This window comes from Eschrichtius robustus, chromosome X (assembly GCF_028021215.1).
Source record: "Eschrichtius robustus isolate mEscRob2 chromosome X, mEscRob2.pri, whole genome shotgun sequence".
NCBI lineage: Eukaryota > Metazoa > Chordata > Mammalia > Artiodactyla > Eschrichtiidae > Eschrichtius > Eschrichtius robustus.
Window position 1 is genome coordinate 67,582,921 of NC_090845.1, and position 20,914 is coordinate 67,603,834.

Consider the following 20,914-nt stretch of genomic DNA (forward strand, 5'->3'; position numbering starts at 1 on the left):
GAAATTAAAGATGATACAAATAGATGGAGAGATACACCATGTTCTTGGATTGGAAGAATCAGTATTGTGAAAATGACTGTACTACCCAAAGCAATCTACAGATTCAATGCAATCCCTATCAAACTACCACTGGCATTTTTCACAGAACTAGAGCAAAAAATTTCACAATTTGTATGGAAACACAAAAGACCCCGAATAGCCAAAGCAATCTTGAGAATGAAAAATGGAGCTGGAGGAATCAGGCTCCCTGACTTCAGACTATACTACAAAGCTACAGTAATGAAGACAGTATGGTACTGGCACAGAAACAGAAATATAGATCAATGGAACAGGATAGAAAGCCCAGAGATAAGCCCACGCACATATGGTCACCTTATCTTTGATAAAGGAGGCAAGCATATACAGTGGAGAAAAGACAGTCTCTTCAATAAGTGGTGCTGGGAAAACTGGACAGCTACATAGAAAAGTACGAAATTAGAACACTCCCTAACACCATATACAAAAATAAACTCAAAATGGATTAAAGACCTAAATGTAAGGCCAGACACTATCAAACTCTTAGAGGAAAACATAGGCAGAACACTCTATGACATAAATCACAGCAAGATCCTTTTTGACCCAGCTCCTAGAGAAATGGAAATAAAAACACAAATAAACAAATGGGACCTAATGAAACTTCAAAGCTTTTGCACAGCAAAGGAAACCATAAACAAGACCAAAAGACAACCCTCAGAATGGGAGAAAATATTTGCAAATGAAGCAACTGACAAAGGATTAATCTCCAAAATTTACAAGCAGCTCATGCAGCTCAATAACAAAAAAACAAACAACCCAATACAAAAATGGGCAGAAGACCTAAATAGACATTTCTCTAAAGAAGATATACAGATTGCCAACAAACACATGAAAGAATGCTCAACATCATTAATCATTAGAGAAATGCAAATCAAAACTACAATGAGATATCATCTCACACCGGTCAGAATGGCCATCATCAAAAAATCTAGAAACAATAAATGCTGGAGAGGGTGTGGAGAAAAGGGAACACTCTTGCACTGTTGGTGGGAATGTAAATTGATACAGCCACTGTGGAGAACAGTATGGAGGTTCCTTAAAAAATTAAAAATAGAACTACCATACGACTCAGCAGTCCCACTACTGGGCATATACCCTGAGAAAACCATAATTCAAAAAGAGTCATGGAGCTTCCCTGGTGGCGCAGTGGTTGAGAATCTGCCTGCCAATGCAGGGGACACGGGTTCGAGCCCTGGTCTAGGAGGATCCCACATGCCACGGAGCAACTAAGCCCGTGCGCCACAACTACTGAGCCTGCGCGTCTGGAGCCTGTGCTCCGCAACAAGAGAGGCCGCGATAGTGAGAGGCCCACGCACCGCGATGAAGAGTGGCCCCCGCTTGCCGCAACTAGAGAAAGCCCTCGCACAGAAACGAAGACCCAACACAGCCAAAAATAAATAAATAAATAAATTAATTAATTAAAAAAAAAAGATTCATGTACCAAAATATTCATTGCAGCTCTATTTACAATAGCCAGGACATGGAAGCAACCTAAGTGTCCATCATCGGATGAATGGATAAAGAAGATGTGGCACATTTATACAATGGAATATTACTCAGCCATAAAAAGAAATGAAATGGAGTTATTTGTAGTGAGGTGGATGGAATTAGAGTCTGTCATACAGAGTGAAGTAAGTCAGAAAGAGAAAAATAAATATGCTAACACATATATTTGGAATATAAGGGAAAAAAAAAGGTCATGAAGAACCTAGGGGCAAGACGGGAATAAAGACACAGACCTACTAGAGAATGGACTTGAGGATATGGGGAGGGGGAAGGGTAAGCTGTGACAAAGTGAGAGAGTGGCATGGACATATATACACTACCAAACATAAAATAGCTAGCTAGTGGGAAGCAGCCGCATAGCACAGGGAGATCAGCTCGGTGCTTTGTGACCACCTAGAGGGGTGGGATAGGGAGGGTGGGAGGGAGGGAGACGCAAGAGGGAAGAGATATGGGAACATATGTATATGTATAACTGATTCACTTTGTTATAAAGCAGAAACTAACACACCATTGTAAAGCAACTATACTCCAATAAAGATGTTAAAAAAAAATAATAATGGCCCCGAAACACAAGAGTAGTGATGCTGGCAATTCAGATATCCCAAAGAGAAGCTGTAAAGTGCTTCACTGAAGTGAAAAGGTGAAAGTTCTCAACTTAATAAGGAAAGAAAAAAAATCATATGCTGAGGTTGCTAAGACCTATGGTAAGAGTGAATCTTCATGAAATTGTGAAGAAGGAAAATGAATTCATGCTGACTTTGCTGTTCCACCTCAACTGCAAAAATTACAGCCACAGTAAGTGATAAGCGCTTAATTAAGATAAAAAAGATAAATTTGTACAACAAAATATTTTGAGAGAGACCACATTCACATAAATTTATTACCGTATATTGTTTTAATTCTTCCATTTTATTATTATTGTTGCTAATCTCTTACTGTACTAATTTATAAATTAAACTTTATCATAGGTATGTATGTATGTATGCATGTATAAGAAAAAATACAGTTACATATAGGGTTCGGTACTGTCTGCAGTTTCAGTGTCTTAGAATGTATCCCCTGTGGATAGAGGGGACTACTGTACCTCCTTTGGATTTAAAATATACATATGCGTCTAAAAGAACTAGGTAATATATGAAATCCATTTCCCCTACGAAATTAAAAATAAAAAATTACAGGGTTATGAGGACCAACTCCAGTCCATTCTGGCAGCCACTATTACCATTTCTAGACCTTTCTGAATTTATTCATATACATGTGTATGTGCCAACAGAAAACATATAATATTGCTTTGTGTGTGCCTTATTTTAACACAAATGGTATCACATTAACTGTAATATTCTGCAGTTTGCTTTTTATTATTCAACCATCTTTGAGAGATCTATTCATGACAGTGTGTATATATATATATCGACCTCACTCTCACAGTTTATTAAGTAATTATGCTATTGTTGGTATTTTAGTTCTTTTTTCCCCTTTTTTCCCAATTAAAAATGATGTTGTAATGAACAGCCATGTACATATCTCCCTGTATACATCTAAGAGTGTTTCTCTAGAAATGGAATAATTAGTTCATAGGGCAGAAACATCTTAAATTAAAATGGATAGAGCCAACTTGCCTTCAGAAGTGGCTGTACCAATTTACATTCCTACCCAGACACATAGGAAGGTATCTGTTTCCCCACATTCTTGCCAAAAGCTGATCTAATGGATGAACATTGTGTATCACCATTAATGTAATTTGTATTTCCATGATTACTAGTATAACATCTTTATACCAAATCAGCTCTGTAAAAATATCTTGCAGGCTACAGACACAATCAACAGAGTGAAAAAGCAATCAATGGAATGGGAGAAATATCTACAAATCATATGTCTGATAAGGGGCTAATATCCAGAATACATAAAGAACTCCTACAACTAAAAAACAAACAAACTGATTAAAAACTGGGCAAAGGATATGGATAGACATTTCTCAAAAAAGGTATACAAACTGCCAACAAGCACATGAAAAGATGTTCTACATCACTAATCATTAAAGAATTACAAGTCAAAACCACAATGAGACACCATCTCACACTCATTAGGATAACTACTATCAAAAAATCAAAAATAATGCAAAATGGTACAGCCGCTATGGAAAACAATATGGAAGCTACTAAAAAAAACAATAAATGGAACTACCATATGATCTAGGAATTCTACTTCTGGGTATAAATCTAAAACAACTGAAAGCAGGGTCTTGAAGAGATATTTGTATACCTATGTTGATAGCAGCATTATTCACAATAGCCAAAAGGTGGAAGCAACCCAAGTGTCCATCAACAGATGAATGGATAAATAAAATGTGGTATATGCATACAGTGCAACATTATTCAGCCTTAAGAAGCAAGGAAATTTTGATGCATGCTACAACATGGATAAACTTTGAGGACATTATCGTAAGTGAAATAAGCCAGTCACAAAAAGACAAATACTTTATGATTCCACTTATATGAGGTACCGACAGTAGTCAAATTCATAGAGACAAAGTAGAATGATAGTTGCCAGGGGCTGGAGGAAGAGGGAAAAGGAATTATTTAATGTGTAAAGAGTTTCAGTTTTACGAGGTGAAAAGAGTTCTGGAGGTTGGTTGTACAACAACCTGAATGTACTGAACACTACTGAACCACATTTAAGAATGGTTAAGATAGTACATTTCATGTTATGCCTATTTTCTCACAATTAAAAAATTTTTAAAAATCTTGTAGGCTTTGAAAATCCTTAGATGTTAAAGAGCCAAAACAAGATGTACTGTTTTTGGTAGGTACCACTTTTCATCTATGCTTAGCTTTTGTATACTGTGGCATATGACATTGTTCTTTGGAGAAAGGTTTGAATTTCTTCCACAGATGGACACACTGCCATCCTTATACCACTAACTCTAAATATAGCTCTAAAATGGACATTGATATTAAAAGGTATTTGACGTAGAAGAAAATTGGTTTTGTATTTTTACAAATCACTAACAGAAATTCTTTATGTGTATCTTGTTAAAATAAATGGAATTACAACTTTTAATTTCCAAAACAGTCCTTGCTTTAATAGTAGAGAATGAGAAAGCAGTTTCTTAAACTCTAGAAATTGTTTTCTTTGGTCTAAAAAGGCCTAAATGCACTAATCTTTTAGGCTATAGCATGTTTTATGAATATACTGATTTTGATTTATAGAGCTGTGTGAGACTAGAATATGACCAGCATGATGACATACTGTAAAATGGAACATTAATCCATCCGTTTGACATTTACTGAACATCTATTATGTGCTTAGCACTAATAGCTACAGGATGTTGGCTCTGCCCATAAGTAAGTATATTCTAAGAGGGACTGTCAAACAACTCTAGGGTTAATTCTACTATAAGATAGACTCTGGATATATATATGTATAATAGAAATATAAGGAAAGTATTGTGACAATACAAGAAAAGGGTTGACTCACATTTGAGGATTTGAAAAGGCTTCAGGGGAATATCTGAAATGAGGCTTAAAGGGTAAACAGAACTTTGAAAGTGGAGAGAAAGGGAGCAAGGGAGAAAAGATACTTTATGTTGTAGGAAACGATCAACAATGTTGAAATAAAACAACAATGACATAACATAATTATGGGAAAGGTGGTTATGTGTTTGGAGTAAAGAGGGCATGAAGTGAGGAGGACTAAGGAATTTTGGCTTTAGTCTATATGCCACTATTTCCAAAAGTGTGTTCCATAGAATATAACTAAAATGCTCCATTAAGTGGTCCAATAATTGGGGAAATTCTGCTTATTACAGCGCACTATTAGAATGGAAGGAATAACACATTTCAGCATGTTGAAGTCTATGAGAAGTCCTGTGTTGGAAAACAGTTTCTCATATTTATGCATGTCTTGTGAGCAGAGGCACTGACTGCCTTTGTTCTGGATGATCTTCTCAAGGATGTTTGTACAGCCTTAGAAGATAGTAACAGAGTCTCCCTCCAAAGCAAAGGGCATGCATGCTTACTAGCCTTTATAGAAGATTTGGGTTCCCAAAGCTTCGAGTTCCTCTTCCATAATGCAACCCACTCGTTTTCCTTGCATTGTCCTATGGGAAGTGGGGCTTAGGGAACCAGTGCAATGAAGTGTTGATACTTTGGATTTTGTTGTTGTGAGTAATAAAGTCCTTTAACTCCAACCCAGGAGTGTCATGTCATCTGTGAGCATCTATGAAACTGTGGCAGGGTCACTTGTTAGCTTGCAAGTAGAATAAAACCTCAAGACCCTTCATAGTTCTTGATACCCTGAAGTAAAAAATAAAATTTAGGGCTTCCCTGGTGGCGCAGTGGTTGAGAGTCTGCCTGCCAATGCAGGGGACACGGGCTCGAGCCCTGGTCTGGAAAGATCCCACATGCCGCGGAGCAACTAGGCCCGTGAGCCGCAACTACTGAGCCTGCGCGTCTGGAGCCTGTGCTCCACAACAAGAAGAGGCCGCGATAGTGAGAGGCCCGCACACCGCAATGAAGAGTGGCCCCCGCTTGCCGCAACTAGAGAAAGCCCTCGCACAGAAACGAAGACCCAACACAGCCATAAATAATAAAATAAATAAATAAATAAATAAATAAATAGCATTCCCTTTAAACAAAAAAAAAATCTGGGTAATAAAATAAAGTCTAACCTAAAAAAAAAAATAAAATAAAATTTAATTTTGTTTAAACTAAGGTTTCTCAAATTTTATTTTCCCCCAAGTATTCTTATTAATACCCTCTAGAAAAAAACCTCTAGGAACTGTTACAGCAGGCAATATGGAGAGAGTATTATATGGATGGTAAGTTCAAATGAAAGAAGATGAAGGCCTTGGAAGTAAAGGATGATGGATGTTGTAGAAAAAGAGGAATGACAAAGAAGTGTCACCAATGATACAGAACCCAAGAGGACCGGGTTTGAGTGGAAGTGGGAGAGACAGGAGTTTCATTTGGGACATAATGAATTTTTGGATTGGGAAGTCATTCATGTAAAGGTGTACAACAAGAAGTTATACCCAAATCTTTCCTTTCATGTTTTATACAATTGTTGAGTAAAATATGTCCAAATATATGAGTTAGAAAGATTTATAAACAGACAAAACTCAATCTATGTCCTTGAATCTACTGATTACATCTATGTCCCCTTACACGCAAAGGGGAAAGAACTAGTACAGGGCTTCCCTGGTGGCGCAGTGGTTAAGAATCTGCCTGCCAAGGCAGGGGACACAGGTTCGAGCCCTGGTCTGGGAAGATCCCACATGCCGCGGAGCAACTAGGCCCGTGAGCCACAACTACTGAGCCTGCGCGTCTGGAGCCTGTGCTCCGCAACAAGAGAGGCCGCGACAGTGAGAGGCCCGCGCACCGCAATGAAGAGTGGCCCCCGCTCGCCGCAACTGGAGAAAGCCCTCGCACAGAAACGAAGACCCAACACAGCCAAAAAAAAAAAAAAAAAAAAAAGCTGAACAAACTGAAAAGCAGACAACTCTTCTGGGATTCCCTAAGAGAAAGGAAGACACAAGGCAAACGACTGCCCCCAAGATTGGAGAGACAGACAGGCAAATACAGGGAGTCACGGCTTATCTGAGCAGAGACCAACAAGTGGAAACCGCCTCAGGAACACTGCCAGAGTAGGAAAACCTGATCTGTAACTGACAAATTACTGGAGGCTCAGTGTGGACAACTCTGAGAGTTAAAAACTCCAAAAGCACACAGTTATGGGGGAGGGGGGTAAAAATATTGTGAGATTTACCTCCAGGAGCTTGACTAGGTTCCCACAGTAAATACTGGAGGAAAATCCCCTCATGCTACTGTCAGGGTGAGGGGAAAAGAAAACATTTTGAAATACCCCAGAGAACTCTGCTCTTCTTAACAAGGTCTGTTCTCAGAGGAAACTAGTTAACCACAGCCTAACCTGCTGGGGTATTATCAGAGCCTAACTGACCTGGAAGAAGGGAAATACCGAACTCTAGTTCACTCCAGCCATCCTGTCCTCTAAGAGGGGAGGAAAAAAACTGAGAAACTCTTGTGGAGCTCACAGTCCAGAGGCATATGCTCATTAAAAGACTGAGATCTAATTATAGGACTATAAAATATCCCTCTCCCCTCACACCACATTACTAAAGGCCACTTTACAGCAGTTTCTTTCATCTAGTACATCTAGTGTCTGGCTATGAAGAAAAAAAATTACAAGGGATACCAAAAGTCAAAAAAACACAATTTGAAGAAACAGAGCAAGTATCAGAACCAGACTTGGAAGGGATGTTGGAATTATCTTACCAGGAATTTTAAACAAAACTGACTAATATACTAATATCTCTAATGGATAAAGTAGACAACATGCAAAAACAGATGGTTAATGTAAGCAGAGAGATGGAAATCCTAAAAAGAACCAAAAAGAAATGTCGGAGATGAAAACCACTGTAACAGAAATGAAGAATGCCTTTGATGGACTTAGTACACTGGACATGTCTGAGGAATCTCTGAGCTAGAAGATCTATCAATAGAATCCTCAAAAACTGAAAAGCAAAGAGAACAAACACAAAAAAAAAAGAAACTAAAACAGAACAGAATATCCAAGGACTGTGGGCCAATTACAAAAGGTGTAATATACACATAATGGGAATACCAGAAGAAAGAGAAAGGAATAGAATAAATATTTAATGACTGAGAATAACCCAAAGTAACGTCAGACTCCAAATCACAGATCCAGGAAGCTCTAAGAACATGAAGCAGGATAAATGCCAATAAAACTATGCCCAGGCATATAATTTAACTCAAAGAAACCAAAGATAAAAAAAACTCTGAAAGAAGTCAGAGGAATCTCTCTTCCTCTTACCCATAGAGGAAGAGAGATAAGAATTACACCCAACTTTTCTTCAGAAACCGTGCAAACAAGAAGAGAGCGGAGTGAAATATTTAAAGTGCTGAGGGGAAAAAACAACACCAACTTAGAGAATCCTGTACCCTGTGAAATTATTCTTCAAAAGTGAAGGAGAAATAAAGACTTTTTCAGACAAAGAAAAACTGAGGGAATCCCAGGCAGGAAATGTTAAAAGAAGTTCTTTAGAGAGAAGGAAAATAAGGTAGGTTGGAAACTTGGATCTACATATATTAAGGGAGGGACTGAAGAGGGAATAAGTGAAGGTAAAATAAAAACTTTTGTTTTTCTTATTCTTAATTAATCTAACACATAACAGTTTGTTCAAAATAACACCAGCAATATATTCAATTGTGTGTGTGTATGTGCCTATATATAAGTGAAATGAATGACAGAAATGATACAAGGGATGGAAGGGGGGGATTAGGATTATTTTGTTATTATAAGGTATTCTCACTACCCATGAAGTGGTATAGTGTTATTTGAAAGTGGGCTTTGATTAGCTGTAAATGTATATTGCCAACTCTAGGGCAACAACTAAGAAAAGCAAAAAAAAAAAAAAAAAAAGTATAACTAATATACTAAAAAAGGAGAGAAAAATGGAATCATATAAAATGATCAATTAAAGCCACAAAAGGCAGAAAAAGATTGGAAGACAAAAATAGGAACAAAGGGCAAAAAACAGAAAACAGTAATGAATATGGCAGATGGTAATCCAACTATATCAATAATCAACTTGAATATCAATGGTCTAAATGCACCAATTAAAAGACAGAAATTGCTAGAGTGGTTCAAAAAACAAGACCCAAGTATATGTTGTCTTCAAGAAACCCACATTAAATAGATACACATATAGATTAAAAGTAAACAGATGGAGGAAGTATACCATGCTGTATCTTCTGAGTCATCATCATCAAAGAATAAGAAAGCAAAGCTAGAACATGGAGGATCGTCAAGCTCTAAACAAAATTCTGATCATAGCAATGGATCATTTAACTCGAAAGTTCTATCAGGACGCTCTGGATATAAGTTTGGCATTCTTGCTAAGATTGTGAATTACATGAAGACATGGCATCAGCAATGAGATACACATCCTCTTACTTTAGAAGAAATTTTGAATGAAACACAACATTTAGATATTGGACTCAAGCAGAAACAACGGCTAATGACTGAGGCAATAGTCAGTAATCCCAAAACTGAAGTAACAGATAGAAAGTATGCCTTCAAGCCCAAGTACAACTTGAAAGATAAGAAGGTCCTACTTAGGCTCTTAAATAAGCATGACCAGTGAGGCTTAGGAGGAATTCTTTTAGAAGACATTGAGGAAGGACTGCCCAATTCCCAGAAAGCCGTTAAGGCTTTAGGGGACCAGATACCATTTGTAAACCTTCCTGATAAGAAGAAAATTCTTTTCTTCAATGATAAGAGCTGTCAGTTTTCTGTGGATGAAAAGTTTCAGAAACTGTGAAGGAGTGTCACCGTGGATTCAATGGAGGAGGAGAAAACTGAAGAGTATCTAAAGTGACAGGGTATTTCTTCCATGCAGGAATCCGGACCAAAGAAAGTGGCCCCTATTCAGAGAAGGAAAAAGCCTGCTTCACAGAAAAAGCGATGGTTTAAGACTCACAGTGAGCACTTGGCCTGGGTGCTGAAGGACTACTCTGACATCGCTCCTGGCAAGTAGTGAACAGTTTTGTCTGAGAGCAAAGAGTTACAAAGTCAAGATCTTCCTTGTTGATGCTGGGATCCGAAGACTGACTGTCTTCCCATTCTAGTTCTTAGGACTGAGGAGAGGAGCAGTTCAGTTTACAGAACTAGTGCAAATTACCAAACTCAAAGCTTATTTTCATTAATGTACTAATGAGAAATGTGATGTCCCCTGTTAACCTCCTGTTACTTCTTGGGGGAAAGGCGGTCAGCATGGCATGCAGGTGTCTTTGCTGTTTATCTCTACTTCTAAGTGGTTCCTGGTTCCATTTTCCCTCTTTTATTACCTTAGAACAAGTTTGCTGATAGTCTTGAATGCAATATTTGTTTATTCCAAAAGAACATATTTATAATAAAGTCATTGTAGAAGGAAAAAAAAAAGTAAATAGATGGAGGAAATATACGATGCTAACAGTAATCAAAAGAAAGCAAGAGTAGTTATATCCATTTCAGATAGAGCAGACTTCAAAACAAGGAAAGTTATTAGGGATAAAAAAGGGCATTACATGATGATAAAGGGGTCAATTCTCCAAGAAGACATACAATCCTTAACATGTATGTGACTAACAACACAGTGTCAAACTATGTAAGGCAAAAACTAATAGAATTGCAAGAAGAAATAGATAAATCTACTATCATAGTTGTAGACTTCAACACCCAATGGACAGATCCAGCAGGCAAAAAATCAGTAAGGACATAGTTGAACTCAATAACACCATCTAAACAACTGGATATAATTGACATCTATAGACTACTACTTCATCCAAAACAACAGAATTTGCCAAGAAAGACCATATTCTGGGCCATAAAACACACCATAACAAATTTAAAGAACAGAAATCACACAATGTCTGCCCTCAGACCACAATGGAATTAAACTGGACACCAATAACAGAAAGATAACTGGAAAATTCCAAAATACATGGAAACTAAACAGCACAATTCTAATTAACACATGGGTCAAAGAAGAAATCTCAAGAAAAATTAAAAAGTATTTTGAAATAAATGAAAATGGAAACAGAACTTATCCAAATCTGTGGGATACAGGAAAAGCAATGGTTACAGGGAGATTTATAACACTGAATGCATATACGGGAAAAAAAGAAAGATCTAAACTCAATAATTTAAGTTTCCATCTTAGGAAACCAACAAAAGAGCAAATTAAATCCAAAGTTAAATGAAGAGAAATAATAAAAATTAGAGAAGAAAGTAATGAAACTGAAAGTAGAAAAGCAATAGAGAAAAATCAATGAAACCAAAAGCTTGCTCTTTGAAAAGATCAGTAAAATCAATAAGCCTCTAGGCCAAGGTAACTAAGAAAAAAGAGAGAAGACATAAATTACTAATATCAGAAATGAAAGAGGGGGGACTTCCCTGGTGGCACAGTGGCTAAGAATCTGCCTGCCAATGCAGGGGACACGGGTTCGAGCCCTGGTCCGGGAAGATCCCACATGCCACAGAGCAACTAAGCCCGTGCGCCACAACTACTCTAGAGCCCGTGAGCCACAACTACTGAAGCCCGCGTGCTTAGAGCCCATGCTCTGCAATAAAAGAAGCCATTGCAATGAGAAGCCCACGCACCGCAATGAAGAGTAGCCCCCGCTCGCCGCAACTACAGAAAGCCCGCGCGCAGCAACGAAGACCCAATGCAGCCAGAAATAAATAAATAAATAAATTTATTGAAAAAAATAAAGTGGTAATTTTTTATTATATTTTACCACAATAAAAAATGCATAAAAGTTACTTGATTTCTACCCAATTTCCATATTCTAATAGGCTAGTATTGACCACTATATTTCATGTTTAGCTTAAGTTTAGCTTTTATCTCATTAACTACTCTAGATCTTAGGTAAGACAAATCTTATTTAACTTCTTGCAGCCATTGAAAAAAAGGTATTCCATATTATCCATATTTTATCTATTCCTATTTAATAGAATAAACCAAATAGCTTACCATCTGAAATACATCAGAGCCTTCATCAAAATCCACCATAGCAAAAAATATCCTGTTGGTAAATGCACTGGAATATCGCCAGGAGTTTGCCAGGATCTGGAATTCTTCATCAGCTTGCCTGGATGCAATCGGATTTGTGAGGATAACATATAAAACATTTTTTAAAGCAATCTAATGCAAGTCAGGCTCTGCTGACAGGGTTAGGACAAACCTTGGAAAACACTGCCACTGTTTTGGCATAAGAGAAGCCTTATACCAAGTGTTGGGGATTTCACCATGAAGTAGTGATTACCTGACTCTGCTTCATACTTTGTGCCTACTCCTTATCTCAAAGCTCCTGCAACATTCGCTGGAAAAAAGTCTAACTAGATTGTTTCTACACCAATTTTTAATACCCTAAATTACTTCTAAGAGTTCGAAGACTAGGTTGAAGTACTTCCCAGAGAAATTAGACTATAATATTAATCTATTTAAGAAATCTAAAGTACAAAATGCTACTTAGTAAAAATACAGTCTGATGAATTATTACAGTGAAAGAGAAGAATCTAAGGAATTGAGATTAATTGAAACCTCAGGCCATATTTTACTTTTCCCTGATCTCCCATATGCTTTCAGTTTCTAAGATCTGACAATTTTTCATTTCTGATTATCTTTTAACTCTATCCTTCCCCATTTATTTTCATTGTTATCATCTAAAGTCAGATCCTTAATATCTGACATAGAACATTAAAACCCTAACTCTACTTTCTCCTCCTCCAATCCTTCTTATATTGCAATATATATCAGTCTTCCTAAATGACTACTTTCTTGATATTCCTCCTCTTATCAGAAACCATTGTTGCTTTTCTATTACCTTCAGAACAGTCTCCAAGCTCTTTCACTGGTTATTCAAAATTCTTTATCATCTATTTCCAAATAATGCATCTAGCTTTTACATAGCCTTACTACTACTCAACCTCAAACAGGATCTCTTAATTCCAGCACTTTACGCCTATCTCTGTACCCTTGCACACATGATTGCTTCTAATCAGAATATCCTACTGCTATGTAAATCTGATCCATCTGTCTAGCCCTAGTGCAAATCCTATCTTCTCCATTAGGCCAACCCTAACCACTCCTCTTATATGTCCTTCCTGAAATTTTATAGCATTTATTATGCACACAATTCATTTGGTACTTAATCATAAATTGTCTTATATTGCCAGCTAAATTTTCATATGTGGAACTGATTTCCCTAGCCAGATGATAAGGATAGCACATCTTTCTTACACTTTTCATCCTGATAGCACCAAATATATAGTATTACACACATCGCTGTTGCTTAATTTTAATTATTTGAATGAGTTTAGGAAAATGTGCTAATTTACAATTTGGTCTTATAAAAAGTAAGACACTATTAAAAACTTTAGTTATTAAGAACTCCATTAATTTGCATTTAATACAGAATTATGAAGGACTTTGTTCATTCCCTGACATTTTTTTATACTCATGATTGCTAGTGAGTAAACTGACTGAATTATAGAGTAATTCCAGAGTTTAAGTTTATTCACAGTTAATACCTACTATTCTTTTTCCTTCTTCTACTTAATTTTAATTTATATTCAGCATAACAGCCATCCCTAAAAAAAAAAAAAAAAAAAAAAAAGCACTCTGGTACCTCTTGACTATCTCCTACCTCTGGGGAGAAAATCCTTTAAGAGTTAGAAAGGCTTGGGGTAGCATAACACACTATTCTGAAAGAAGGCTGTCTATTCCTTCACATGTGCTCAGGCTATCAGAATTTGGAAAGCCTCCAAGATTTTACTAAATTAGTTTTTCACAGGGTAACTTTGTCATTTCATTTAAAGTGAATTCCCAAATCACTATACTGATCTAAAAATATAAGTAAATAAACAACAAAAAGCAAAAGCAATTTTATTTTTTAGTATCCACTATTTTTAATTATCTATAGTGCTTTTGTTTAAAGAAATGTCTTTTTTCTTAAGATCATTCAGAAATAGTAAAATAAAATCAACAAACCATTGTTTGATGAAATTTTAAGTGAGATTAGTCTCGATTTCTAAGGTTTAAAATTACTATAAAATAATCTAGAAAAAAGAAACACCTCTAAATCATGCATCTTTGTTTTCTAAAAAAGTTCTCTTGTAATTCCAAATTTTGCATGTAGCCACCATTATTGCATTAATAAATATCTATAGCTTTGGGTAGACCAGTTAACATATTGGAACCTGTTTCTTCCAAAAATGAGAGAATATTTGCTTTATGTACCTTCTGGGGTTGTTGTGATAAAACAAGAGTATGAAGTTGAAAGCACACACAAATAATAAAACACTACATCAATGCTATTGACACACATTTATATAAGTTGATACCAATTTAAAAGATGATTGTTAGATTTTTTTATGTTATTTCTAGGATGGTTACCATGAAACTTTATCCTTGCTCTTTGTCCCTCCCCCACTAATATGGACCATCAAGAAAAGACTATAAAAGAGTAGTACTATTATGTGTTACTACAGACACTCTAAGTAACGTATATACATTAATTGTTTATGTACCCACTGAACTAATTTTATTCTTCTGGGGTTGAGAAATGGTTAAAATCTTATGAGTTATTTAATTTTTAAAGTGTAGTTGAAAGTTCATACTTGCACACGACACATTGTCTATGAAGTTGGAGAGCAGTGAACATGACAATAACGGAGTAGTTTCTCGGTGGGGCTTTAACAAGGCGACGGAACTTGTCTCCATTCATTCTTATTACAGGCCTTTTATTGGTCCATTCCATCAGTTGACTAACCTTTTCAGATAGCACCATCTAAAAAAAAGACAAAGACAGCATGCCATTAATACTCTCAACTTGGCATTTAAAATTTCTTTTAACTAGACAACTTACTTAAAACCACGACTAATAAGCAGAGGTACATAAAAAATGTGAAAGAACTAAAAATTAAATTTAGTACTTGTGCCTGATGATAATTATTCTTAAAATTACACTATTTCATGATGAGGTTTAAATGTATATTGCAATACTACATTTTTTATGTGAATTACTTATTTATAACCTAATAAATAAAATAAGATAAAATCAAAAAACCTTTCATTTGCTAAAGATTCCAAAGAAAGTGGGAAAAGCCACTCTACCTGATTTTAAGGTTTATTATATAGCTACATAAAAGGATAGATACATAGATCAATGGAACAGAAACAAAAGCCAGAAATAGACCTACACAAGTACAGCCAACTGATATTTCACAAAGGTGCAAAATCAACTCAGTACAGAAAGGACGGCCTTTTCAATAAATGGTGCTGAAGCAACTGGACATCCATAGTCAAAAATATGAACCTCAAACTAAACTTCACACCTTATACAAAAATTAATTAAAGGGGCTTCCCTGGTGGCGCAGTGGTTAAGAATCCGCCTGCCAAGGCAGGGGACACGGGTTCGAGCCCTGGTCCGGGAAGATCGCACATGCCGCGGAGCAACTAAGCCCATGTGCCACAACTACTAAGCCTGCACTCTAGAGCCCGTGAGCCACAACTACTGAGCCTGCCTGCCACAACTACTGAAGCCCTCATGCCTAAAGCCCGTGCTCCGCAACAAGAGAAAGCCACCACAATGAGAAGCCAGCGCACCACAACGAAGAGTAGCCCCTGTTCGCCATAACTAGAGAAAAAGCCTGCACGCAGCAACAAAGACCCAACAGAGCCAAAAATACATGGATAAAATAAATAAGTAAATTTATTTTTAAAATTAATTAGGGCTTCCCTGGTGGCGCAGTGGTTGAGAATCTGCCTGCCAATGCAGGGGACACGGGTTCGAGCCCTGGTCTGGGAAGATCCCACATGCCGCAGAGCAACTGGGCCCGTGAGCCACAACTACTGAGCCTGCGCGTCTGGAGCCTGTGCTCCGCAACAAGAGAGGCCGCGATAGTGAGAGGCCCGCGCACCACAGTGAAGAGTGGCCCCCGCTTGCCGCAACTAGAGAAAGCCCTCGCACAGAAACGAAGACCCAACACAGCCAAAAATAAATAAATTAATTAATTAATTTAAAAAAGTTCCTTGTTTATTTAAAAAAATTAATTAAAAATGGATCACATACCTAAATGTAAAAATGAAAACTATTTAAAAATTAGGAAAAAAATATGGGAGAAAATGTTCAGAATCAAGGGATAGGCAAAGAGTTCTTAGACCTGACACCAAAAGCACGATTCATAAAAAAGAAAAAAAAAAAGGTAAACTGGACCTCATCAAAATTAAAAACCTTTGCTCTGTGAAAGACCCTGTTATAAGGATGTGAAGACAAGCTACAGAGTGGGAGAAAATATTTACAAACCACACATCTAAAAAGGATTAGTGGCTAGAATATATTTTTTAAAACTATCTAAACTCAACAGTAAAACAAACAAAATAGGCAAGACATGAAGAGATTTCATCGAAGACGATCTACCGATGACAAAGAAACACACAAAAAGATGTTCAACATCATCAGCCGTTACAGAAATGCAAATTAAAAGCACAATGAGCTATCACTACATACCCGTTACTAAAATAAAATATAGCAACAATACCAAATTCTGGCGAGGATGTAGAGAAACTGGGTCTCTCATACATTTTTGGTGGGAATGTACCATGGTACAGTCACTCTGGAAAACAGTTTGGCAGTTTCTTTAAAAAATTAAGCAAGTACACCATTGTAAAGCAATTATACTCCAACAAAGATGTTAAAAAAAATTAAGCAAGTAAAATATACACTAACCATACAATCCAGCAACTGCATTCCCAAACATTTATCTCGGAGAAATGAAAATTTACGTCTACACAAAGAAAGAGCTACATTTTGTTTGTTTCTTTTTAAAAGCCAGTCATCATGAGGCAATGGAAGAGAAGCATGGTTAGTCAATGAGAATTTCAGTTTGAAATAAACGCAATCACATTCACTTATCCTTCCCCTCACCTCTACCCTTACGTTCAAACTTTGCAAGAGTAGTAAGAAGATGGGAAAAGATAAAAAAGAAGTGCAGAAGAATCTCAATGCAGAGTTAATGCTAATTTATGGTTTTGTTCTTCTTTACAGGGATATGTTTGTAAAGGGTTGGGAAATCATGGAGTGGTTCACTATTCAGAAGCATTCGACCAATTACATTTCCCATTACTTACACTGAAGTTTGGGCAGGGCACTGGCATTCAAACTTTAAAAGTAGTTCCTTCTCATTAAACTCAATCATCAAAGAACAGATGTTAGGATGTGCCTTTTCAGTTGGGAAGTGGATCAGGAACCTAATAGAAAGATAGCACTCCTTGAAAGATAGCTGTCAGTAATGCAAATGAGTTGCCTCAGACTTAGGCTAAGAAAAATAATCCCTGGAACCAATAAGAATAGCTTCTGTGGCTTTAGTCATCCCAAAAAAATTCTCAAAGAATGCGCATCTAGTGGGTTTAGTGGGTTGTAATTGAATGACCCTAAATGGTTTTCCTAGGTGGTCAAGGACCCAGGACACAAGCATATTAATCCCCCCACCCCTGCTAGATGTTTCACAACACTTTTTACCTGTGTTATAGCACTTATCATTCTAAGACAATTTGATATGTTTCCTTCTCTAGATTATTAGCTACTAGAGAGCAGACACACGTAGTACTTTACCACATAGTAGGCATTCAGTTAGTGTGTACTGAATTTCTATTTAACAGAACCCAGCTGGGAATGGACTCACTTGCATCATTAACATATAAGGAAAAAAAGATGATTGCATACATAAACACTTAATAGAAATGGGATTTTTTTTTAATTTCAGGAAGGCAACAATAACATGGATTCTAAAAATGCATGATTTACCTTTAAAGCATGCCTGAATTCAGGCAATACTGAAAAAAAATTTACTTCCTGAGTACACTTCTATGAACAATAGAGAAAGATGGCATAAAAAAATAGTTTTGTAGCAGATATAAAGTAATTCCAGTAAGAGCCACAAAATGAATATGCCACACATGGAAAAATGAATATAGTCTCTAATAAGCCCACAGAGAAATATATACACTCGCAGAAGACTGGTATAACAAATAATTAACAAGACTTGTGGAACAATGAATGATACTAAGGAAACAGGTTGTTAGGGGAGGGATAAATTAGGAATTTGGGATTAACATATACACAGTACTATATATAAAATAGATAACCAACAAGGACCTACTGTATAGCACAGGGAACTATACTCAATATTTTGTAATAACCTACAAGGGAAAAGAATCTGAAAAAGAATATATATGTGTATAACTGAATCACTGTGCTGTACATCTAAAACTAACACAACATTGTAAGTCAACTATACTTCAATTAAAAAAAAAAGGAAACAGGTTGGTGGTAAAGGCAGTGGAAGAGAGTGAACTAGAAGGTAGATAGGACAAGGAACAAGCGGTAGAGGCTAGTTCATCTTTAGCAGTAGAATTAGTTACCAACAATTGTCAATAGGGAATATTTGATTTAAAATAAGGCTGCATAAATTAAACTCAGTTTTTCCAAAAAATGAATTCTTATTATTTGATACAGCCTTAATGATCCTCTTGACTAAGAGAACAATATTAGTTCACAGAAAATATGCACTCTATATTCTAAAGCAGTCATTAATTTTGTTATATTTTCAAATTAAATTTGACAGTTACCAGCAAATTCAAACATAATTTGCCTATTTTATTCACCATGGCTACAGATACTATTTCGGGCTATTTTAGGGAAAAAAATGTAAAGCAGTAACAGGTATAGTTTCATATAGTCTATCTCCATTCAATCACATAGATATATGATCATTCCAATAAAACAAATGTTATGTGCTTTGAATTAGTGATAAACATGTGAAGTCTTCTTAAACAAAGTCTTGAATAGGTCTATGTAAAAAATGTATTATATTCCTCTTCTTGTTTATTAACAGACTGGAAAGACCAGATTTCTGGCTATACAATCCCCAAATAACTTATCAAGTAGAAGAAATCAGTTCAAAGGAATTACATTCTCTTTAAAGCTCTTATAAACGGGATTATTACCTCAAAAGACTGCTTATTACCGAGTCAATTAATTAGGTTACTTTCTCAGTTCATTTTTTTTTTTAATGAACTAGTTTTAAACTTTTACAATAAAAGTACATGAACATAGCTTGGGACATGATAATTAGAAGCTATAATCCTTATTCACAATGACCCAATCTTTTAACATTTTAATATATCTTAAAGTAAGCCTATCTTGATTTTATGGAGAAAATAGCAGTTACTATTTGGAATGCTTAGTACGTATGTGTCAGGCAGCAACTTCTCTCCTTATAGAATAAGTATTTAATTCAATCCTCAGAACAACACTATGAGGTTAAGTACTCTATTTTTAGTTCATTTAAATGTTGAGTAAACAGGATCAGAGAGGTTAAGCAACTTGGCCAAAGTGCCATAGTAAGACACAGAGCTAGGATTCAAACAGATCATTCTAAACCAAGGTTTCTCAGCAGCAGGGTTACTGACATCTTGGGCCAGATAATTCTTTTGTGGGGAGCTGTCTTGCACATTGCATGTTGAGCAGCATCCCTGACCTCTACCTATTAGATGCCAGTAGCATCACCAGCCGCCAATAACCAAAAATGTCTCCAGACATTGCCAGATAACCCTTGGGAAGTAAAATTCCCCACTCCCTCCTGAGAACCACTGTTGTAAACTGAAAAGGATTTTCACAGTCCGATTTAAGCTTTTATAATCTTACTATGTATTCAAAACTATTTTTATTAATTACCGATCAGAACACAATGTAAAAGAAAGACTTGGTGATAAAGTAAATCAAAACTTCCCAGAGCAAGCCCTTAGCATAATGGATAATAAACTTACTAGGCCCATGTTTCTCAAAGTGTGGCTAGTATAAAGGAGCCTGTTAAAAGTGCAGACTTCTAGGTTTCATCCTACAATAAATTTGATTCAGTAGATCTACATAAGCCCTACTCAAAGGATGCTGATTAGCAGGTTAGCTGATACAAAAGACCAAGCAGCATGCCTGAGTGAGCCACATACTGTCTCCAATACCCAAAACTGTCCAACAGGGTGCTGGGTTTCCTGTTTGGTTTGGTGGGCCAAAGAGACAGCCGTTTTTCCATGACCACAACAGGAATTGAGTATTATAAATCCACTCACTTAGTCCCAAGGAACTTTGCTTGGTGAGCAGGCCCTTGAATTTTGTCGGGTTTATCAGCTACTGCTCCTGGCTACCTCTGTAGTATGAGAGCACCACCAACAAGGTCATTGAGACTGAGGCTTTTACTTGCCAACAAGGCATCATCCATATAGTGAAAGCTTTAAACATGGAAGGGTAGAGGAACTTATGCTAAATCCTGACTCACCAACTGGTAGCAAATGGCAGGGGAGCTTAGGTACCCCTAGAGAATACTATAAACATATATAGGAGGCCTTGCTACCTGAAAATGAACTGACCTTGATCCTCAAATATCAGTAAGATGGCACAGAAGGTGTTAGTGATGTCTAAGACTACATACCACCTGTCATCAGTCTGTGTAATGGATTCAGTTGCAGTCGCAATGTCTGGAACAGCCTGGGCTATGGGAGCAACAATTGAAACCAGTTGGTAATAATCTGCTATAAGGCTTCAGTTCCTGTTAGTCATTTTTCACTGGCCACTGAGGGCTGTTGTTGTGAGATATTGCATCACTTACCACCTCTGATGCCTTTAAGTCTTTAATCAAGGCTGTGATTTCCCTTTCTCTTCCTGGGGGGTTCTTTAGCTTCTGGTGGATT

At 36.7% G+C, this 20,914-nt stretch overlaps 1 protein-coding gene and 1 pseudogene across 2 annotated transcripts in view; one reads left to right on the plus strand and one right to left on the minus strand.

Annotated features, from left to right (window-relative positions):
* MAGT1 (magnesium transporter 1) overlaps nt 1–20,914 on the minus strand; it is a 49,535-nt gene that overhangs the window by 18,220 nt on the left and 10,401 nt on the right. Inside the window, exons 2-3 of one of the 2 annotated variants that reach the window (XM_068533312.1) lie at nt 14,785–14,954; nt 12,137–12,254 (exon numbers count right to left, since the gene is read on the minus strand). In XM_068533312.1, coding sequence (XP_068389413.1) covers nt 12,137–12,254; nt 14,785–14,954 — 288 coding nt within the window. The remainder of the gene's footprint in view (nt 1–12,136; nt 12,255–14,784; nt 14,955–20,914) is intronic. The other variant, XM_068533313.1, reaches the window with a different exon arrangement.
* On the plus strand, nt 9,347–10,159 carry LOC137757382 (general transcription factor IIE subunit 2 pseudogene; annotated as a pseudogene).